Genomic DNA, 22206 nt, shown 5'->3' with positions numbered 1-22206 from the left:
CGTCTGGACGTGCATTCATCCACTCTGGTTAGACAGTTCCCTTCGGAGGAGAGCATTCCACTGTTTGTAAATTATACCTCAATTAAAAAAAAAAATTTAAATGCGTAAGGTCAAATTTCTTTCTGGTCCACCCATGTTCCAATGTCCAAGGACTAAACAAACTCAGCCTGAGAGGGCACAAGACCCTCCGCCTGCGGTGGAAATTTACAAGTCCCTGACTAGGGACTATCCAGCCAGTCTGTCCGCAGGTGATTTTCCAGATAATGGCATTACCAAATCACACCAGAAACTTCCTCACTCAGATGACGCCTACGATGTCCACCAGGCTATAATCAGAGCAGACAATGACGAGTGGTGACAAGTATGTGGAGAAACTTGAATTTTCGTAAGTCACTGTAGGTAGGTGCAGCCATTTTGGAAGAGTTTGGCATATTCTTATAGTTCGTACTAGGAGATGTACACCTACCACACTCCTAGGATCTCACTCAAGAGAAATAAAATACACACCCACAAAGACTTGCACGGAAATATCCACAGAAGCGTTATTCGTAATAGCTCAACGCCAAAAACAACCCAAAGTCCCTAGGCTGAAGGATGGATGGCAGCGCTGACACTTGATACGGGCTGCTCCCGGGCGAGCCTCAGAAGCATTACGCTAAGGGAAAAATGCCAGACCAAAGGTAATTTCATGATTCCACTTATGTGCACAGAAAAGGCAGGTCTGTAGCAAGAAAGCAAATCAGTATTTGCCTGGAGCTGGGGGTGGGAGTGGAGATCCAGTGCAAGCAGGCATGAGAACTTTTTTGAGTGACAAAAATGTTCTAAAACTGGATTGCAGTGATAGCTGCGTAACTGCATAAATTTAGGAAAAATCACTAAATGTACAATGAGTGAATTTTATGGTATAATAATAACGCCTCGATAAGGCCATTTTTTTTTTTAAATAATGGGATAAAAGTAAAAAGGTTGATTCTGGCTGGGAGGATTAAAGAAAGCCTTGTTAAGAAAAAAACTATTCGGACGTGGTTCCATAGTATAGCAGTTAGCATGTCTGCTTTACACGCAGAAGGTCCTGAGTTCACGCCCCAGGGGAGCCACGGTCCATGGTCTATGGCCATGCCACTCTGAACAAGCCTGATGGGCCTGGTTAGTACTTGGATGGGAGACCACCTAGGAAGACCAGGTGCTGTAGGCGCAAAAAAAAAAAAAAAAATTATTCAAAATGTAGAAAGACAAAAGAGCCCGGGGTGGGTAGTGTCCTTTCAGTTCACACCTAGGCATTTTAACAGGCCTGCCTAGAGTCTGGTTAATTCTCCAGGAGAACATGCCTGTGCCACCTATGACTTGGTTGGTGCCCAGAGACTGTGAAGTGACACATTAACATGTGGATTTATGTCCAACAGAAACGATGACTCCAGAGATTATTTTCTTGTCCCCATTAGTTTAAATCTAACCTAGCAATCTTATTCTAATTCTCTTTTGTTTTTATATCTATAAATAACGTAGATTCTCAAATGTCCTTGTTATCAAGTTTACCATCTTACTCATCTCCTTAATGTGTTAAATGGATCTTTGACCCATGGTCATTAAAAAAGGTAAATGCATACGTGAAAAAATGGTAGACTAACTTTTCTACTAAGACACTAAAGGGACAAGTAACTACATGTTGTTCTTGTGAACACGGTCTGAACAGATGCTATTACGGAACCGCTGAGAACTCTCAGGTGTGTTAACAGCTTCATCGTTATGAAGGAGAAAGTCTTTACTCTGAAGAGCCATGTGCTGACATATTAGGGGTGAGATGTTATCATATCTGCAACTTACTTTCAAATGGTTCTGTTGTTAAAAAACAGGCACAATAAGTAAGGGAAAATGCCAACCGTCCCGTCTCAGTGGAGCGTGTATGGGTATTCACTGAATCATTCTCTGCCCCCGCCCGTGGGTTTGACGTTTTCCTTCGCAAGGGAAACAAGCTATCAGGCTGGTGATGAACCCTTCGGATCTCGTCCTAAATGCCCAACCCACAGAAGCGCGTCCCGCCCAGTCGGTCCCGTGGAGAGATTTTGTTTTCTCACGGCGGCGCTTAATCACAACTTGTAAAACCTCAGAGCAGGAACCTCAGTGGAGACTGTGTCAAGAACACAGCCCAGAAGAGACACTCGGCATTTGTGGAATCGGGCTCCCTCCCTCCCTCCCACCCAACAAGCACTTGTGTGCTTGGCCCAGGAATAAAAATGAACAAGGTCCTTCCCTGAGTCTCGCAGACCAGCAAACGATTAGCACACGACACACGCGCCCCGCTCTAGGACCGAGAGAAATCTCCGAGGTGTCCAAGAGCCCCAGGAAGCAGCTGACGCAGCCTGAGGGGTCACGGGTGACTCTCTGGGGACGATGCCTGCAGCTGGAGGAGGGCTAACACTGTGATGCCGTGGGTCCTTAGCCTCTCCGTGCCTTCTACCAACACCTAGTACCACATACATTTTAGAAGTCAGCCAACCCGAGCGACAGGCTCACTCAGCTTAAACGTGCGCTGTGCGTTACTAAGCGTGTGTTAAATATGTGTTAAGTACACTCAACAAAACACACTGCGTACCTCTTCTGGCAGGCAGTGCCTGCAAGTTACTTTAACGGTAGTTTCTATTACGTATTTTAGAATCAAGTACCATTTACAACGTTTTAACCATATATTATATACCGTGTGATGACAGGCTGACTTTCACTAAATCTTGAAACTTAAAGCAAAAATCGGCAGTTAACAGAGGCGTCCTCCATCGCGACCCAGCATTAGCTTTCACATCCACCTTAATCCACCTGTAAAAGGTTCCTCTTCCTAAAGCTTTCTGAGTTGCCTTGTGGTCTCCACCAGGGCACCGGATGGTGCTGCTCATCTGACGTATCTGTCACACTGCTGTCTCTACCCTTTGAGGTCAAGGAGATTAAGACTGGTTCATTTGGTCGACACAGCATCCTAGCAGACAGGCCGACAGACCCACCCTTGCCACAGACTACTGGATTTCACCAGGATCAAAAGCTAAGTGAGACTTCAGGGCTCATTCTAATGGAGACTAGTTAGGTGAATCATATACACCTAACCAGAGGCTGTTACTTAGCGAAAACGAGATCACAGATCATTTAGGATGTAGGATAATGCCTATGCTGTCATGGAAATAAGAAGAAACCAGTCTACGAAGCGGTCCGTTTTGACATTCTGACATTCATTCATCCGTTTAACAAATACGCATCACTCCTCCACTAACGCCAGGTACCACCCGGGGCCCTGGAGATAAAGTGATCGACCAGAGCACAAGGTCTGGCCCTTGCTCTCGTGGATTTATGTCCTGGTAGATAAAGGCAGAGAGGCAGGCGATAAACAAACAAATGACCAATAATTTAAGATGGAGAAAAGGGCTCTGCAGAAAATACCTGTGAGTCCTGTGACAGTGACGACTGATGGGGGGAGGGTGGCTGGCCGGCTGGTCCTTCAGACAGGAGGTCAGAGAACCGCCCAGAAGACACCTTTTCAGAGGGAGCCCCTATCTGAGACCCGAGGAGCATCACCCAACCATAACACTCCCAGGAGGTTGCTACTGCGCTGGGCTGAGCGATGGCCCCCCAAACACGCCCACGTCCTAATCCCCAGACCTGTGACTGTCACCTTACAGAGCAGAAGGGACTCTGCAGATGTGACTGATGTAATGGACCTTGAGATGGGGAGACTATCCTGGATTATCTGGGAGGGCCCGAAATAACCACAACTGTCCTTTAAAAATGGAAGCAGATGGAGATGAGACCACAGAAGCGGAAGGCAATGTGTCCACGGACAGAGACAGGGACACAGCCACGAGCCAGGGAATGCCAGCACCTCTAGAAGCTGGAGGAGAAAGACAAGATTCTGTCCCGGAGCCTCCAGAGACACCAGCTCAGCCAACGCCGTGACTTCAGCCTGAAGACCCACTTCGGACTTCCCGCCTCCAGAGCCACAGCGCAGTGAATGACGCTGTACCGTTTCAAGCCACCGTCTGTGGAAATGCTACAGCAGCAACAGGAAACCAATACGAGTACTATCAGCATCATCTCCCCCGCCCCCTTTTTTCCCAGATACAGCAGCGGACGGTCCCAGTAACTTCCCCGGCTGAGCGACAGCCGGTAAGTGGCCGGGTGGGATTTGAACCAAGGTAGTCTGACTCCGGAGCCTCTTCCTGTCCACTCCCCTGACCCGCCGTCTCTGAACTAAGACTTTGATTTCCTAAAATAGTGTTCCCTTCATGGCCCCAAGGCCACATTCACTCTCCAACACAGGCATAGCCCAACTCTGACCTAGTAAAGTAATTCAGGGAGCACTATGGAGCTTCTGGCCAACGAGAAGCCTGCGTCCAAAGTGCCTCCTTGCACTGATGAGATGCTCAGAATAAGTACTATTCTGAGTTCAGCTTAGACAATGAACTTAAGAGAAAGTTTAGAAATAGCCTTACTCTCCTCAAATTTGAGGTTTCTCAAAGTCCTGAGTAGTCTCTTGAAGGGGAGCAGAATATGTCAGCCCAAAATGTGCTGCTTTGGCATACCGATTATTTTGGAGAGACTCAGCTGGTACAAGGCCACTCTGGCCATCTTTGTCTCCGTGAAAGCAGGTGTGAAGGTGCCCTCCCTGTACCAGGAGGGTAGAAGGCATCCTCGTCACCAGGGACAGGGAGTCCAGGGCCGAGAAGGCTGTATGAACGAAACTTGTTACTTCTTCAGTAATTTACCACTCAAAGCCCAAATCCCTTTGTCTTGCCAAGTCTTCACAAATTTACTGTCCTTTGTCTAAAAGATATAAAAGCTTCCTGCTTTGGTCGCTTCTTTCAGTCTTTTTTTATGGGGCTCTTGTACATATGAAATTAAATTTGCTTTTCTCCTGCTCATCTGTCTCACGTCAATTTAATCCAAAGAACCTGGAAGCAAAAAGAAAATTTCGCTCCTGTACGTGATTACGTCTCCTGGGGAGTGCTGACTGTGCGCCCAGCCGAACCACACACAAGCGTGACACGAGCCAGCAGGAACTGTGCCCGCCGACCAATGGGCAAGGCCCGAGGAAGTGTCCCCCGCTGCTCCAACAATGTTTAAGAGATTATAAAATAGTTTAAAATCTCACAGGCTTCCACTGGGAATTAGATAAATGTGAAAGGGTAGTTTTCTTTGGCTGTCGCTGTTTTCATAAAAACACAGTAAACCGCCCAGGGGAGGACAAAAGCATTTGAAAGCTCCTAAGAGCCACTGCCCTGGGCCTTCCTAGGAAGCTGCCTCGACTCGGCTAGTTCCAAGAAACGCACCTTTCTGGTTCAGGTTACACAACAGGGCGGCAGGCGGCAGACACTACCGCCGAGCCCAAGGTCCATCAGAAACTGGATTCAGGACACAGACTGTCCTGTACGGATAATCGAAGGGCGCTGAGTCTCGTTACGTGGCGCACGAGTTTCCTGGGACGTAGCGTGCAAATACCAGAGAGTGCACCCGACTCACACGGCCTGTGATTCCACCGCAGACGTATGTGCGTGGGTGGAATTTACTTGTATGTGACCTGGCTCAGAGAAAGGCCTGGGGGGGTCGGCACCAAACTGTCACAGACCAACCAGCGGGGTCTCGCAGGGAAGAGGGCTGCCCTGTCTCACTCTGCCTACCTCTATCGTCTGGGCATTTCACAGGCATGTTGTTCATGCTTTATTTTTATAATTTGGAAAAACGAATTTTAAGCCATTTCGGAGGGATGCAAGACTTGCCAGTGTTGCCGCGCATGTCCTTAAGGCTGTTTTTTTCCCAGTCTTTTCTCTGTCTGCTCAGATGGGCAATGTCTATTGCTCCACCTTAAAGTTCACTTGCTCACTGCTGCCATCGCTGTTCTGCGCCCCAGACTATCTGGGGGTTCGCTTCAGTTATAAAACCTCTAAGTGCTTCTTCTGTGTAGTTGCCAGTTCTCTGCTGATACCTTCTAACTTCCCATTTCCAGAGCATTCGCTCTTACTTGTTGAACATTTTTAAAGGTCTGCTTAAAAGTCTTTGCTGGATAATTCCATCACTGATGTTATCTCGGCACTGGTATCTGGTCGTTGTCTATTCCCACGTGAACTGAGATTTTTCTCGTTTTTCACATGCCAAGTAATTCTGAGTCGCATTCTAGACATTTTGAATATTGTGTCATGAGACTCTGGGTCGTGTCTAAACCCTTTCGAGAATACTGATATTTTTGTTTTAGTAAGAAATGGACCTGGCTGGATTCCAGACCGGTTCCAACCAGCCTTCTGGGAGCTGTGGTTCCAAAGTCAGCTGACTTTTCAAAGCCTTTGCAGGACCTGTGAACCCACCCCACCTGTGCGCCACCCAGTGGCCAGTCTGGGACTCGTGTGGTGGTCTTTCCCCCGGTTCGGTTCGGTTCTCAAAGTCTACGTATGCTATTTGGGTCGGACCCCTGTATCCACGACTTGGGAGCAAGCCCAGGAGCTCGTGACGGCCTTAAAGAGCCACTTTCCCGAGCCCGTCCTCCCCACGCTGCACCCAGTTCTGCACGCTGGTTCCCTTGGACTGCCTCTTCCTGGTTCTCCACCTTGGGGCGAGTGGCGGGAGGGCGCACGAAGCATCGGGGGCTTGCCCCGCCTTCTTGGGAATGAAGCTCCTCTTGTCAGTTCCCCTTCCTGAGAGTCTCGGGCTCCTGACAGGCCCTGTTCTGCCGCCATGGGACTGCCTGGGGGCCGGGGCACGGGACAGCAGAGCACAGACCAAATCGAAGCGCAGGGCTTCTGCACGCTGAGCGCGAGGAGACCCGGTCCCCACACCGGGACTAGAGAGCCTCTCCTAACACTGTGTCCATGTTGACCCCCACTTCTGGGCCTGGGGCTCCCCTGAACTCACGCTGGGAAGTGTCAGAGGTGGGGGCAGGGGGGGATGGTAAACTCAATCTGTTCAGTGGTACTTCGAATTTCGGTTTTCCTCCACAATCCACCTGCTATGGCTTTTCGGAACCTCGCACAGCTGTCCCACGGACCACGCTCGTGCTGCAGCTGCAGGTGTGACGACAGGCAGATCGGAGCGTGCCTGCTCCTCCTTGCCCAGACCTGGGGGCTGCTATTCCCTGTCAGCGGGTTCAAACCCATTTTCCGAAGGCACGGGGGATGACGGCATGGAGGAAGTCTTCTCGTTTTAGAATTTGCCTGTAGGCTTGCCCCGGATACCTGCACTGACCACCCAGGCCTCTCCTTTCTGCGATGTGCAAAGACTTAGGATGTTCTGAGTACCCCAGACGTCTCGGAGCCGAGGCGAAGAGCATGAACGTCACGTTAAACGGTCCTGGACTCGCCTTCTCCTGGGAATTCTCTTTTTAACATCTAAGAACTGATTCGAAATTCCAGAAGCCATCCAGGGCATCCCGGGCCACACGAACCCAAACACGTGGCCTCGTCTTTGCTCACGTGACTGCTTTATCCAGGACAGTGAAATCCACAAGCCTGTCCTTTCTGCGGCTCTCCTCGCCGTCATCGGCAGCTGCCTCGGAGCCCAACCAGGGCCTAAACTTTCTGCTCCACCCCATTTCTAGACAATAGTGCCAACTTCTCAAACCTGTGCACAAAGCGTTTTGTCTAAAAGTCACACTGTGTTCCGAAGCATCCCCAAATGTTCGCAGCCCTGAGCCCCTCCGACACCTCCTCAAATTACAAAGATTTGCTTTTACTTTTTAAGTGTTTTTTTCTTTGAAAAAAATTAAAACGAAGTACATAGAAAAATTACTCAAAGGAAAAATATCAAAATGCGCAATAAGACTCTGTTTTCTTTCCTTAATTTGCTACTATCTTATACACCGTTTACAAATGAATATAACCAGGAAGTAAGTATTGCTCATTTATCTTTAAAAATACACTCTCTATTTCCCAGTAACTCGGTGGACCATTAAGCCATAAGCATTTCATGCCAGGCTCTACCGGTAAGACCTCTTTGGTATGATTTCATCTACACGGATTCACAGGATTTCCCAGCAAGTCACTGTTTCTCAAACAAGACTGCACATCAGATTCAGCTGCAGAGCTTAAATGTAAACAAAAGACTTGTCAGACTGGAAAGGGGATGTGAGAAAAAAACGAGTCTAAAGTTTTAGACCAGAAAAAGAGGGCTAAGTCGGTCATTTACCCAAATGGGGAAAGACGCAAAGGGAACAGGTCCAAGAGACGGGAAAAAGAGAAAATAAAGTTTAGCCCTGAACTCGATGGACAGGAAGTGCCGGTCGGACCTGCGGGCGGCGCTGTCCAGTGGGCAGCTGCATCCGAAGGCTGGAGCACAGAGACGAGGCCTGGGCTGGAGATACATGTCGGGGTCATCCGCGCAGGCATGATGTTTAAAACTCGAGTCCACCTGAGGTCTAGAGGGTGACCACAGAGAGGTGCCCGAGCGGCACCCTGATATTTAGGGGACACCCGGCAAAGGAAGCTGAAAGGGTGTGGTGACCTGGAAGCCAAGGTCACCGAGCAGAGGAGAGGCTGACTGAGACAAGGACTGAGGAACGACCGTCAGACCTGGCGACTGGCAGTCACTGGAAAAATCTGATTTCAGGGAAATGGGCTCAGTGGTGCAGAAACGTCTCTAGGATGGCTGCACGCCACTGCTCCTCACGGCTCGTCACAGCTGCAGTTACCTGTAGGGTCATGTGTTTAAATCTGTCTCTCCCCGATCCACGGTAAATTCCAGCGAAGGCAGGGCCCACGTAAGTCTTGCCCTTCATTAGAATCTCAGGGTGGGTCCACACGGTGACTCGGACTTGTGGAACGAACGAGGGGCCCACGGAACCCAAGGAAGAAGGTTCCTCTCCATTCACGGGGCAAAGGACTACACTTCTGAGGCCTCGCTGCCCGTGCCGGGGCGGCCACGGCCCCACGATGGGCCACCCAGCAACGGCAGGCCTGAGGACGGCCCTCTCCAATGACAGTCTCCCGCCCGCTCTCAGGAGCGTCTCCGGCCCGCCAGCAGCTGCCGGATGCGGACGCGCCGCGCCCGGCCCGCACTGACCCCCGCGGCAAGGACGGCGCGTTTCCCTCCATGCCCAGCATCCTGTCTCACATGCGGTGGTTCTGACGTTTCCGTGCGCTCGGCTTAGCAGGAGCATGTGTCAGGACACAGCCTGCTGTGCCCCAGCCCCGGCGTTTGTCCAGCGTGTCGGGTGAGGCCTGCTGCCAGGTGTTTCCAACAGACGCCCAGGTGATAACGACATCCGCCTGGGAACCATGCGCGCGAGCCACCGCCAGTGTGATTCTCACGGCCATCCGTGGTCGTTTCTATTTCCCCTATTAAGAAAATCTCTCTGAAATCATAATGTAAACCGATAGAAAATTACTTACATTTCAAAATGTTATGAAATTTGAAAAGATCACTGCAAATAACGTTTCGACATTTGCTAAAAATGGCAGCCGTGTCTAATACAAAGCTCGAGCCAAGGGAAACCAACCCAGTTAGAATGAAGTCTGAGGGGCCCCGGGGGGCCCTGAGAAAACCACAGACGGCACCTGGGCCACTCACGGGGCCTGTTTATTAACTGAAGTCACCATGGCCACTGCTTGAGGACCAACTCCGGGCCACGTGCGGCGCTATACACTGGGCAGAAATCTCTCCCGTGCATCATCTCTTAATTTCTAAGAATCCAGGGTGTGGGAATCACAACGCCCACTGCAGATGAGGAGACTGAAGTCACAGATGAGAGGCGAAGCCGGCAATCGACGCCGAGCCTGCAAGTCCGAAGGTCCCGGCACGTGTGCACACCGGTCCCCTGAGCCCAACCGCAGGCTCCCTGAGGCATGTCGACCCGACCGCCCTTGTGCTCCCGGTGCCCAGCACGAGACCGGCCCCAGCGTGGCACGGTATCTGCTGAACAAGCAAACGACGCAGCCTGTGGCGGGCTCGGGCCCGTGGCCTCCCACGGTCTCGTTTCCTGTCGTTGAGGTGGACCCGCCACAGGAAAGAAATGACAACAAACACCTTCCTGCACTTGGGACATTCAGCACTGTTCTGAGCACAGGGCGAGTATGCGCTCGCTCAGTCCTCGCCTCAGAGGTAGGCGCCGCCAGTCTCCAAATTCCAGAGAGGAGAAAAATGAGGCTCAGAAAGGTTAAGAAATTCGCCCAAAGTCACACAGCCAGGTTGTGGCAGAGCTGGGATACAAACTCTGGCAGTGTGACGACTCCACAGTCCATGTTCTTAAATCACTATGGTTTAAAGACTTAACTTACTATTCCAAAGGGAAAGGGAAAGAATGACAGATGCCTACACATCTTATATACGCTTTAGCCCTAACCAGAGCTGTCATCGCCATTGGGGTCACAAGTCTAGGCACTCAGGCTCCAGCCCTGTGCTCTCTAAAGTGCATGACCTGACATCTGTGACAGCAGCCAGCTCCAGCCTGGGGCCCAGGAGCAGGGCCCTGGCCCTGGATGCCTCGCGGGCCTTGCCAGCTTGGGGGAGGGAGGGTGGAACGAGAAGCAGAGGGTCAGAGACACTAAGCACAGGCAGCAGGAGCCGGCAGGGTCGGGTGACTCGAGCAGGTACAATGACATCTTTTATTATTGATGGCTGAAGCCAGATGGTCCTCTCCTCTGCGGTGTCGTGTTACCACGTCATTAGCTGACCTAGTCATTTCAGTTCACAAAAATCCTTCGAGTTCTAGAACGTAATCCATGTAGACCTTAAAAAAAAAATGGTACAAAAAAGATAGCAAAGAAAAATTCAAACACGATACACGTGATATTAAGAGCCAGGAAAATCTATTTAGTACGACGCTAACTTTTGTGAAGGTGTGAATTTCTTTTAAAAAATTTTAACTGCTTGGCAACTTAACTTTCTAAGAAATTTACAGCTAAATTTTGCAAACAAACGCATCATATTTTAATTTTACGCTATTTTAATAAGCCTATATAATAAGTGACTCAAGTTTAAAATGGAGCGATCTATAAAAACAAATTCCAACACTGACTTACTTTGTGAGTCTCCTGAGTCCTAACAACTGCTACAGGGAGCACGACACAACATTCAAAACAAATTTAATCTGCCAAGGCATAAAAAATGACATAGGTGCCAATCCCCCTCGCTGTCCAGGCCAGACCCCAGCGTGTGCTCACTGCCTCGCCCCACACACTGCACCCCCGTATTGAACATGTTTAGCCCTCAGAGGAGCCACCCTCTGCACCCATGGCCGCCCCGCACTGAGCACCACCCCTCACCTGGGCTAGTCCAGACGCACTCCTGCTGGGGTGGCCCATCGCTCCCTGAAGTAAACCCTCCAGGGGCTCCCCAGAGCCCTCGGGTTAGAGATAGGGTCAGTCCCGTCCCGTCCAGTCCCAGCCTGTCCCGTCCCGTCCCATCCTGTCCCCTCCAGCCTGTCCCAGTCCCGTCCCATTCTGTCCTGGCCTGTCCAGCCCCGTCCCATCCTGTCCCGTCCCGTCCAGTCCCAGCCTGTCCCGTCCCGTCCCATTCTGTCCTGGCCTGTCCAGCCCCGTCCCATCCTGTCCCGGCCCGGCCCGGCCCAGCCCATCAAGTCCCATCCTGTCCCAGCCCGTCCCGGCCCATCCCGTCCTGTCCTGTCTCGTCCCATCCTGTCCCCTCTTGTCCTGTCCCCTCCCGCCCCGTCCCGTCACGTCGCACAGGCTGTGTGGGTGGCGCCTTCCTGCAGAGAGGCAGGGCACCATGCGGGGGTGACTGCCCGGGGCTGCACTCCAGCTCTGCCACTCACTAGCTGTACTGATCACTCAGCCCACCTCAATGCTTCGTTGGGAAACTGAGGACAATAACAGTATCTTCTTCATAAGGTTGTTACAAGTTTTAAATGAACCAGAAACCCAAGTGCTGACTCCCTGACAACCGGTCCCCAGTCACCAGTCGGCCCTCGCTGCAGCCGTCACGACGAACCCGCCCTCACACCTTCCTTCCCAGGCAGTCCTCTGTGCGGCCTCGCCCGGCGGGCCCCGCACCCTCCCCGAGCACGGCAATCGCGTCCTCACAGAGGGGTGCTCTCGAGCGTGGGTGCCATTGCTCTAACCCCAGCGCCAAGCATGAGGACGGCGCCGAGTGGATCCTGAAGCGCTCGCTAGACAATTATCGGTGAGCATGACACAGGTGGAGGGGCACGGCTGCTGGGGGGCAGTGTCACAGTACTGGGCAAACAGCAGGCTGCTGGGACTCGGCCCAGGAGAGGACGCAGGTGCTGACAGGCGGGGCTGCCTGGCTGTGTCCGTGCGGGAGTCCCTCCTGGACATGGCGAGCTCATGCCTCCAGCTGCTGGCATCCGACCTGCACCGGGAGCCAGGGGTGATGAGATACCACAGGCCTGGCCTGCCCCTGAACCCGTCCCCTCCCCCACAGACAGGTGGGCAGCTTCAGAGCCAGCCAGGGCAGGGGGCCGCTACAGCCGGGGTGAACGATGGCCCTAGAACTCCTGGCCAAAGCAGCACTGGAAAGATGAAGTTCCAGGAGACCCATGGGACCAGAGAGGGAGCATGCTTTACTACCAAACACAAATAATAAACAGTGGCAATACATATACTTATAACTATTACTGGAAAAAAAATGACTAAATCAAATTATAAATATCTAAACAAAGCCCAGTCTCTCAACCGAACACTCCTATGTGCATGTTATAAACTCTAAGAAATGAAAAAGGTTAAAGTCATTGACATTCTGAAGACAGACTTAAATTTTAGGAACTTGGCATGCAAATTAACACAAAATTTTCCAGTTTCAAAGCCTCAGTAATAGTCATTTTTGCAAGGTTCATAAATATATGCTATAGAGCATATTTCTGCATTTTTTATCTTGTATACCTTTTGAATTTTCTTTGAATCTTTCTGAGCATTCTCTCGGAGTGGTAATTTTCCAAATAACTTCCATCCCAAGTCATTTTGTTTGTCAAGTCTTGCATTTTGTTTTCTAGCAAGCAAATTCCTATAGGAAGAAAATAAAAGGGTTAGGGAACTTCTAGGTGTTGACAGAAACACTAGGACAGCCGAGCCGCTCTCTAGTGAAAACGAGCAGACTCCTTGCGAGAGAACAAGGTGATGAGCCACACACTTAAACCCTCCAGACGGAATTTCATACACACACAGAATTATGCGGAAGGCGAACGACCTCGAACCACAAATAAGCTTTTTTGTTATTCAACTGTCACATGTACGGATTCTACCATTTAGAGTAAGGGCATCGTAACAACCTTATCAGGAAAAGTGAACTTTGAAGTCAGACCCAGCAGAACTGAAACCTCTCACTAGCTGTGTGACTCTGACCAGTGTATCAACCTCTCTGAGCCTCGGTTTCCCTAGGTTTAACAAGGGTCTGTATGTGAATTAAAATTAGTTACACGATCAGTGCTTAAGGAATAACAGCTGCTTTAGTACTTAACCTCTGCCTCAGTTTAAATGATCTGTAAGGTAACTTTACATTATATGATTATAAAGAGTCTCCAGGTATCATTTTTAAAAAGCCACCCGTGAGATAGTCATGGGGTCTTCTCTCCCAACGACATGTAAACAAATACCCCAAATAACACGAATAAATCCCAAATGGCAGACAAAGTAAACTGCGCTTTGGAATGCACTGCATTGATGTATTCGTTAAAAACAAACGGTTTCCGGGGCGCAGAGGAAAGTACAAGATGAGCTTGCAGGATCTTCTGGCAACACTGTGTCTGGGGGGAACAGCTGCCAGCTTGAAAGGTCTCCCATTGGCTGAATCTGGAACAACTTTATTAGAGAAATGAATGAGAACGAGGGATCGTAATCCACTAAATAAAGAGGAGATGCAGAGCCCATCTGGATACAAAGAAATGAACAGCAATAACTAGAAGAGGAAGGAAAACTTCAGAATGCCACCTAAGAAGTACGGAAAGACTGAAGGTCAGGAAATGCTCAGGGGACGTGAACCCTCATCGGTGAGAGCTGGATGAGGAACGGGATGTTTACAGAGTTTGAAAGTATCCCCCACAATTACCTGTTAATTACAAAGGCAAAAATAGTTACATTTACCGTGGCGAAACCTCCTTAGCCAAGTGCTCAAAGCTGGCATCCCAGCGTCAGGAGAGACAGCACATGGCACATTGTTGGCAGCTCCCCAAAAATGCGTCACCTGTAGCTAACCCCGAGGGAACAGGAAACGCAGACTGAAACACCCAAACTGAAATAATGGATCCAGACTCTAAAAAGGTCAGTGTCACGAAAGACCAAGAGAGGCTGAAGAACTGTTCCAAGTTGAAAGACTAAAGAGATCTGTCGATTAAATGCAGCGGGGGATCCTGGACCATGGGGAAAGCCACACGGAAGATTATTGGGACAACTGACAAAATCCGCATACACAGCGTGGATCAGAAAACAGCACTGGAGTAATGGTAAATTTCCCCATCTTGGTAACTGCATTACGGTTATGGAAGGACGCCCTTGTTCTTGGAAACAGTATCTGAGACATCCGGGGCCTGACATCTGCAACTGATTCTTCCGATGCTTCAAAAAAAAAAAAAAAACAACCTACTACTTATACAGCACGTGTACCTACCACACTCACAGAATAATGTAAACGGCTGGTGAATCTGGGTAAAGGGCATATGGGAGTGCCTTCAATTTTTCTTGCAAGTTCTCAATAAATTTGAAATTACATCAAAATAGTTTTAAAAAATCTTTCAAAAAAGGAAACAATAGTTCCACTGCATTCTTCCTTTTCTGTTATGATTATAATGGAATCCATTTCAGAAATGATTTCGTAGCCCAGGGCAATTTCTACTTACAGTTTTAAGAAATGAACTTGGCGCTGTCTCCAGGCCCCACGTGTTTAACTCCTAAGATTCAGCCATCGGTAGAAGACTCACGCACTAACACCAGGCTAAAACTTCAGCACCCAGAACTTGGTTCACTAACGCTGTACATTTTTGCTAAAGAGTCGCCGCCTCTGAGGAAGGGAACTGGGTGCAAAGGACAAAAGGTGAGGAAAACAAAGGCACCCAGGAAGGGGAGGGGCCAGGAGGGCTACAGCTCCTGATGAACCCTGACCTGACCTGACTCTGCAGGGGGATGGGAGACGCTGCGGGTCCAGAGGGGTGAGGCGCGGAGTAGAGAACCGCACAGTAGCAACTGGGTGCGGGGTACGGGAAGGTAAGTCTGGGCGACTGACACCCAGATATGTGACCTGGGAGACTGAGGAACTGGGGTGCGATTCGCTGAGACCGGGCCAGCGGGAGAACCAAGAGGAACTGAACGTTTGGCTTCTCCATCCATGGCTAGGGCTACATGAGTTTGTACAAACGTAGTGCAGATAAAACTTACCAGAAATCGAAGTTTCATACTTACTTTTAGCACAAGAGCTTAATCTACCCATGATAAGCCATGACTTTTGAAAGGTTCTGAAACGGTGTTTTTGGATATGTTATTTCTGTGGATAAGAAGCTGAAGTCACGAGTGACCAGGGCCTCTCAGTGGAAAGGACTCTCCCCAGCTTCAGCTGTCAGTGTCACCTGGGGTGCCCGGTTCCATCGGGAGCAGGGAGTCAGCCAGCAAAAGGCTCCGGCCCCTTGCTCCCCTTCTGGGAAGCACGTCATCAGAAGCCTTGCATGGAGCTGGCTGCTGGGCCCAGGTGGCGCCCAGGACCTGCCTCTGCCCATTAGGTGACCAAACCCCATTCTGGAGCCACGTGCAGTGCGAGGACAAGGACGGTGCGGGGCAAGCCCCAGCTCTGACCCGTCCCTTTAAAACCTGTGCTGTCTTTCTGCCCTCTGGGCACCCTTTATGACTGCACACATGGTGCAGCCCCAGTCCCAGAGAGCCCAGAGGCGCGGTGGCCATGGAGCACTCCTGCTGTCACCTGCGTCGGCCCAACCCTGGGCCCTCAGATGTCTCGCCCTCTGGGAGGGCTGGGGAAAGCGAGGCCACAGCGCCATCTCTGCTTCTTCACTGGGGGCAAAAACAAGACGGATCCATTTAAGCTTCCTGTTTTACTACCTATTCCAAATTCACCTGTCGCGCCGCCAGCTTCCATTAAGTCCCCACACTGGCCCCGAGTTCTGCAGAAACTCGGGACTTACTGCGCAAAGCCTTCCCTGACTGCTACCTACCGCCGGCCCAGCGCCCGGGCCTGGGCTGCCGCCGTGGCTAATCCCAGGGTTCGCCATGCCTCTTCGTGCTTGTTGGGTGTGCCCCGTCCCCTCTCTTCCCACACCTTCTCCCCTGGCATGGGGTTGCCTGGAATTCTATTCGGCCTGCAGCAACTGCTCAATACGTGTTTGCTGGCAAATGCAGCAGCCACCGTATGTGGGCGGCGGGGGAAAGGTGCAGACCAATAAGGAGCAGGACAGGACCTCACCCCACCCGCCTGAGGCCAGTGGAATGGGCCACCTCCAAGGGCAGCACACGCATGCACACATACGTGCGCACACACACGCATGCATATATACGCGCGCACGCACACGCGCACACACGCACAGGACAGGGGCGCAGCTTCACTGCTGGCGAGCCCCCTTCTGCCATGATGTCCCCTCAGATCCACCCTCCCACAGCCACCAGGAGGGGCTGTGAGTGATGGCTGCAGAGGAAGCACTTGAGGACTCTTCCAAGGACGAAACGACGCCCACTTCTCCAGAAAGGCTAGCATCTGCCGGGGGAGATGCTCCCGGCAGCCCCCCGCCTCGTTCGTTCCGGGAACGTCCTCCGAGGCCTCCGCCACACTGAACGGCATCGGCATCGGAGGCCGGCTGCGGTACCCAGACGCCGTCAGCCTCTCCTCGGGCGAACTTCGAAGCTGTCGTCCAGTCCGGCCGGGGTCCGGCCCCACTCCAGTCCTCCTCCTCGGACTTAGGGCCCCACACACCCTGCCCGACAGGCAGCCCGTCCTACACGCGTGTACGTGGCCCCCACTTCCCACGGCTGTCGCTGAGGCACGGGTCCACGGCCCACCAAGCCCTGGCCCTCAGACTCCGCGGCACCTGCCCGGCGCTCTGCAAGGCCTCACCCCAAGCCCCTTCCGGGGCCGCCACCGGTCCGCGCCCGCCACATACTGTTCCTTCTGTCCTGCCCCAGGTCCCCCGAAAGAGGAGACATGCGTGCCTCGCCACAGTGCTCTGGACGGCCCTCAGGCCTGGCCTAGCACCTGCACACGTGCTCGGATCACTGTCACCTTCTGGGCGTTTCTCCACTAAGGGACTTGAGGGCGCCAGAGAGCACAGGGTGACAGTCCTTAGGCTGGAGCCTTCGGTGGGGCCAGCGCTCGCTCGGGTGCAGAGGCTGGAGAATCTGAGGGGAGAGGTGAGGCCGACCAGAATGGCGGCTGAGGGAAGTGGCCCTGTAGCTGCTGGTCACTCCAGGACCCTGTCGATAGCGCCCATCCGTATTCTAGACTCGTTTTGCAGTGACAGCGGAGAAGCCACACCCGGCGAGGAGGGGAAGACTGACCTGAGCAGCCTGAGGGAGGCGGCAGCCCGGGGCGGGCACAAGGGCTCAGGGTTTCATTGCATTTACCCCAGGGCTTGCGAAATAGTTATTTTTGTCTCAAGAGGTTAACGACTCAGAGGAAAAGATATGGGACACCCATGTGGACAAAAGCGGGGCTCCTGATAAATCTGAGAAGTCCGAGGACGGAAAGGAAGCAAGCTCACAGGGGACCTGACCGTAAATCCCCACATGGGCACGTCCTGGCGGAGTCACCGCCCTGCACGTGACTTCCTTGACGACAGCCTCGCCTTCTTCGCCTTAGCAGCCGGGGCCATGGTTTCAGTGCCCAGAGATGGACTCGCCTTGGAAACAGGCGGAACCACCCTCGAGAGCACAGGTGATCGTGTTCGTTACCCTCACCTGGCTCTCTCCAACCTTCCTGCCGTCTTCCTTCCGTTCCCTCCTTCATTCCAAACGTAGGAAAGAGCCGCAAAGCTGCTGTTCTGGGCGCATCTGAGACCTTCCTCCCGGCACTTGTCGTCAGTTTGGCTCAAACTCATAGAAGCGCTCTAGGTTTGGACGTGTCTTACGTCAACACCAATGACAAAGTGATGTTAAAAATAACTGTGTGTTAGTGTCTGCCTGACAGCTTTCCCGTGAAGCCAGAGGCTCACAGGTGTGCTGCGGAGTGCCCTGTCACAAGTCAACAGTGTCATCGGGAATAGGAGTATGATCAGTCAGTGACACCCAGTCCCCACCCAAAACAGTCCAGGATGAGTTTACATGGATTCTGAGCTAAGCTCCCCAGTTACCAGGATCTTTACTGTCAAAGGCCTGTCCCGGGCGCCCCCAGAGGCAGAAAGTATAGAGGAGACGGACACCTGAAAAGAGGCAAAGGGAGGCTTGAGGTGACTGAGGAAAACATGAAACCTGGAGATCTGAACACCCGTCACCTTCTGACAAGAGGTTCAGACCTGTGCAGCCCAGTGCGGGTACCACTAGCCACCTGTGACTACTGAGCACTGAAATGTGTATATTATCAAGTTGAAACATGTCAGCTTAAGTAAAATTTTTGTGAAATGTCATAGAAAGAGTGAAAACGACCCCAGGGTTCTTGACACAGTCACTCGCAGCGTTAAGAAGGGCCAGGGCACTTTTCGGAAGGACTCTGGCCCATGGTCAAGGACAGAGCAGGCACACAGCTGTGGAAAGCAGGCCCTGCGATGCCACATCTGTACCGCCTCGTAGGCCACCTCTGCAAGGTGCAAAGTGACAGTGTTCACTGCTTCTGGGACGGGTTACTGGGTGGCCAAATGCACAGGAAAGAAAGGAAACTTGTCACCACATACTCTTTTGTACTTTTCAGATTTTGAACCATGCAAATGCATCTCCGACTGGAAAGGGTCAATAAATTAAGAAGCTGTTGCTAAATTAGGAATTTCTGCCAATGAAAAATAAAATGCATTTACACCACTCCCACGCCCATCTTTCAAATAGTTAAGGCTTCATCTAACCCCAAACAGTGCCCGATTTTTCCGTGCGGACCTCGCGGCACTCGGTGGTGAGTTTGGGAGCCCCCCTTGGGCTGGGTGGCAAGTGTTTCAGCAAGTGAAAAGCTGCAGACAATGAAAATGTTCGGTGATGCGCTACTGTTTCAAAAATGAAGGCCTTTGGAAGAGACAACTGAAAATACATGTTTATCCGGCTGCGTGAGCTGGATAGCCGTCATCGTGCCGTGTGCGCCTCGACGTGGCTGCTGCGGGGACCGCTGGGCAGGGGGCTGCGGGGACCACCGCAGCCGTGAAGGCATCCCCCGAGAAGGCGCCGGCCGCTCCGCCCTCTCAGCCCGGCTGGTTTACACGCACTTGACAGCTCTGCTGAGCACCTGCCCCTGGAGAATGGTGGCAGTGTGAGATTAGTGGCAGTGTCCCCAGGAAAATGGCTTGGAGGATAGTAAGTTCTCGAGATCAGCCGTGAAGACCCTAAGCCCGGCCCTCCCGGGCTTCCCCAGGCCAGTGCCGCTGAATGCGCAGAGACTGCTCCGCCAGACGTGGCCTGCGAGTCCCTCCAGCTCCCTCCGAAGCAAACGAAGACTGTGTGGCTGCTACCCCCAGGGGAACACGGCCAGCGCTGTGGCTAACGGGCGGTGCAGCCAAGTTCCCATCCTACTCCCGCTGCGAGGAACGTGAAAGAACAATAAAATGGTGACGATGACCAGGAGGCCACTGGCTGACCCGTTCTGCCCCCACACTGCCATGGCCACCCTGTTCCAGCTCGAGTACTTCTCTGCTCCAAGAAAACCTCGAGGCAGGCACAGTACCTGTCCCCAGCTAAGAAGTAACGCACGAGGGGGCCACCGAGGGCCTGGCCCGCCACTCCGCCCCGGCTCTGCCCCTCCAGAGAAGCAGCAACTGGGCTTCGTGTCCCGCATCTGTAAAAGGGGTGATGTGAGCTTCCTCCTGGGCCATCGTGAGAACTGAGCGCGATAACGCACAGTCATCAAGGGAGAGGGGTGTGCAGGAGCCACCAGCACAGATGACACACTGGTAGCTTCTGTTTCCTGCTTACAGTGTTTTTTTCTGCTTCAAATATTTAATCAACATTTTTAATTATCAAGAAATCACAGAAAATTCTGGGTTTCTGGCCTCCCTGAAGTGGGGGAAGATCTGGCCACACTGGGCCGTGTCCCTGCACCACAAGCCAGAGCTGAGCGCTGGCCTTTGGCTGGGCCACACTCTGTGTGGTCCCCCCGGTGGCCCCAATTTCATTGCCCCCGCTGCCTCAGCATCCCATCCCTGTGTGCAGGGCCAGATCTAGGTGTCGCAGGGCCTCGAAGCTTCTATCATTTGAGGAATCCTCTTTAAGAAAAAAATGTTTGACCATGAACACAAAATTCGGTATGTGTGAGGGGTCCTGAAGATTGTCATTAATGTCATAAGCCCAACTCTGTCTCTTCGGCTTTTGAAACCCAGGACAAGTCCAGCGGCTGCCGTCATGGACCCACAGATAATGAAACTCCATCCAGAGCTCCCTCTCTCCTTTTTTTGAGAAGAGATCGGATAGACAAAAGACCAATCCCCTTTCTTCTTGGGCGCCGTGGGGCTGAGGCTGTTACACTCAGCCCCAAACTCCAGCAACTTAACTTCTGGATGTCACCGAAGTCAAAAGAAGGCGACCCCGGGAGCGATTTGCGAAGGTGATGAGATGCCGGGCCGGGGGCCCTGGGCGCATGCATCTCGAAGCGCCCGGCTGTGCTGGCAGCGCTGGCCCCGCGGCGGGCACTCAATCCTGTCTCTAGATACTTCGCTTTGTTTGTCTTAGTCACCAGAATGTCAAGGCCATGAGAGTGAAGGCAGCACGTCCCCAAGCAATGCCATTGTCCTGTTGCACTGATGAGATGCCGAGACACTCTGGGAAGCCAGCTCTGGCTTTATATCAACCGTTAGCCTGGTATAAAGTTGGTTCTGTTACACGTCCTTTCACTTAAAGTCACAGAACCCACTGACACATCAAATGAGGATGCCTTGTTCTGTCTCTTCCATCTACTGCGGTGCCTCTAGCGTCTAGAACAGTTCCTGGCATGCGGGAGAACATTCAAATTTATTCGATGCATGCTTTTTTGGGGAATTTTCATAAATATTACATGAGAATTATTCCTGCCCATTTAAAATAGAAGCTCGGATTTGGAGAGGCTGGGGAGCGTTGCCCAGACACAAAGCCGGGCGACGCAGAACGAGACTCAGACCCCCGTATCGGAGGCCGCTACCGACGAACGTGCAGTGACGAGGTCCCCGGAGAGCAGGGGCGGCGGGGGTGGAAGGACACAATGCTCCCGCCCTGGTGGAGCAGGTTCCACCGGCCGCGAGGTCGCAGCAGGGATTTCTCAAAGCTTCTTGGAGTCTTGAGAAAGACACCTCCGAAGTCGTCCTCCTCCCACACACGGAACAATGCGCACCCCTGTCTCAGACTTCAGCAATGCCTGGGGCCTCTGCTCGGTCCCCCTGTCACACTCACAGAAACTGGTAGCGATTTCTGGTTCCAAAGCGGGGAGGGACAAGTGGGAACACGTAACGTTCGGTTCCCACGGAAACGGCTGGGTATCTTCTCGGCCATTTCCTGAACCACTGTGACCTGTTACAGATCGCTGGTCAGGTGCCGCCTCCTGTGCCAGGCGACGCGGGAAACAGCCCTCCGAGGAGGGCAGCACAGTCACCGCTGCCCAGACGGGAACCCGAGGCTCGGGGAGGTTGACGCGCTCACTCCTGGAGGGCCGTGTAAACCCTGGCACACCTTCAAACACAAGGGCCCTGTGACTCTGCTCGGAAAATGCCAGGGGAAAGGCCAGCCCGCTTGGACAAACAAAACAGCATTGAGGAATGCAAACCTCCTGTGTGACAAAATTCACCTGCCCCGTGGGAAAGATGACATGAGTGAGAGGAACACCGCGGTCAGTCCTAGCCCCGCCATCTGTGGCTGAGAAGCTGATCCCTAAAAGCAGAGCTAACCGTCAGCTCGAGGGAGCGTGTCAGCGTCAGACCCGCGTGCTGTCCGCACCGGCCGCAGGGCTCCGGGCGCACAGGGACCCTTGCCCCGCCCGCCCTGTGGGGCTAAATCCCGGTCAAACCCTGTTCCCGTCACATCTCCAATTACAAAAGCGAGAAAGGCAAGCCTGCGGCCACAAACCTGTCCGTGAACAGGAGCGCGGAAGAGACGGACATGGCGCCTACCGCAACCACGCAGCTGGGCAAGGCCGACGCGCCCCTTGCCACATCCCTGGCCAGCCGGGGCCGCGGTCCCAGGGAAG

The 22206-nt window shown here is 52.4% G+C and overlaps 1 protein-coding gene and 1 long non-coding RNA gene across 10 annotated transcripts in view; one reads left to right on the top strand and one right to left on the bottom strand.

The window, feature by feature from the left end:
• Positions 1-22206, bottom strand: part of TBC1D14 (TBC1 domain family member 14) — an 85998-nt gene that overhangs the window by 34271 nt on the left and 29521 nt on the right. For 7 of the 9 annotated variants that reach the window (XR_002776891.1, XR_002776892.1, XM_011378561.2 and 4 more), the window contains one exon: positions 12822-12942. Coding sequence is in view for 7 of the 9 variants with exons in the window: in XM_011378561.2 (XP_011376863.1) it covers positions 12822-12942 (121 nt within the window). In the remaining 2 variants the exon portion in view is untranslated. Of the gene's footprint in view, positions 1-12821; positions 12943-20282; positions 20290-21958; positions 21974-22085; positions 22179-22206 lie in introns of those variants that run through there. The other 2 variants (XM_023522400.1, XM_023522401.1) reach the window with 2 other exon arrangements.
• On the top strand, positions 7-1604 carry LOC111730961. The gene is made up of 2 exons (XR_002776893.1): positions 7-680; positions 1507-1604. It is a non-coding gene; the product is annotated as an uncharacterized LOC111730961 (long non-coding RNA).

This window comes from Pteropus vampyrus, unplaced genomic scaffold (genome assembly GCF_000151845.1).
Source record: "Pteropus vampyrus isolate Shadow unplaced genomic scaffold, Pvam_2.0 Scaffold346, whole genome shotgun sequence".
NCBI classification, from domain to species: Eukaryota; Metazoa; Chordata; class Mammalia; order Chiroptera; family Pteropodidae; genus Pteropus; species Pteropus vampyrus.
The sequence above is the reverse complement of the archived record's forward strand: the minus strand, read 5'-3'. Positions and strand labels throughout refer to the sequence as shown.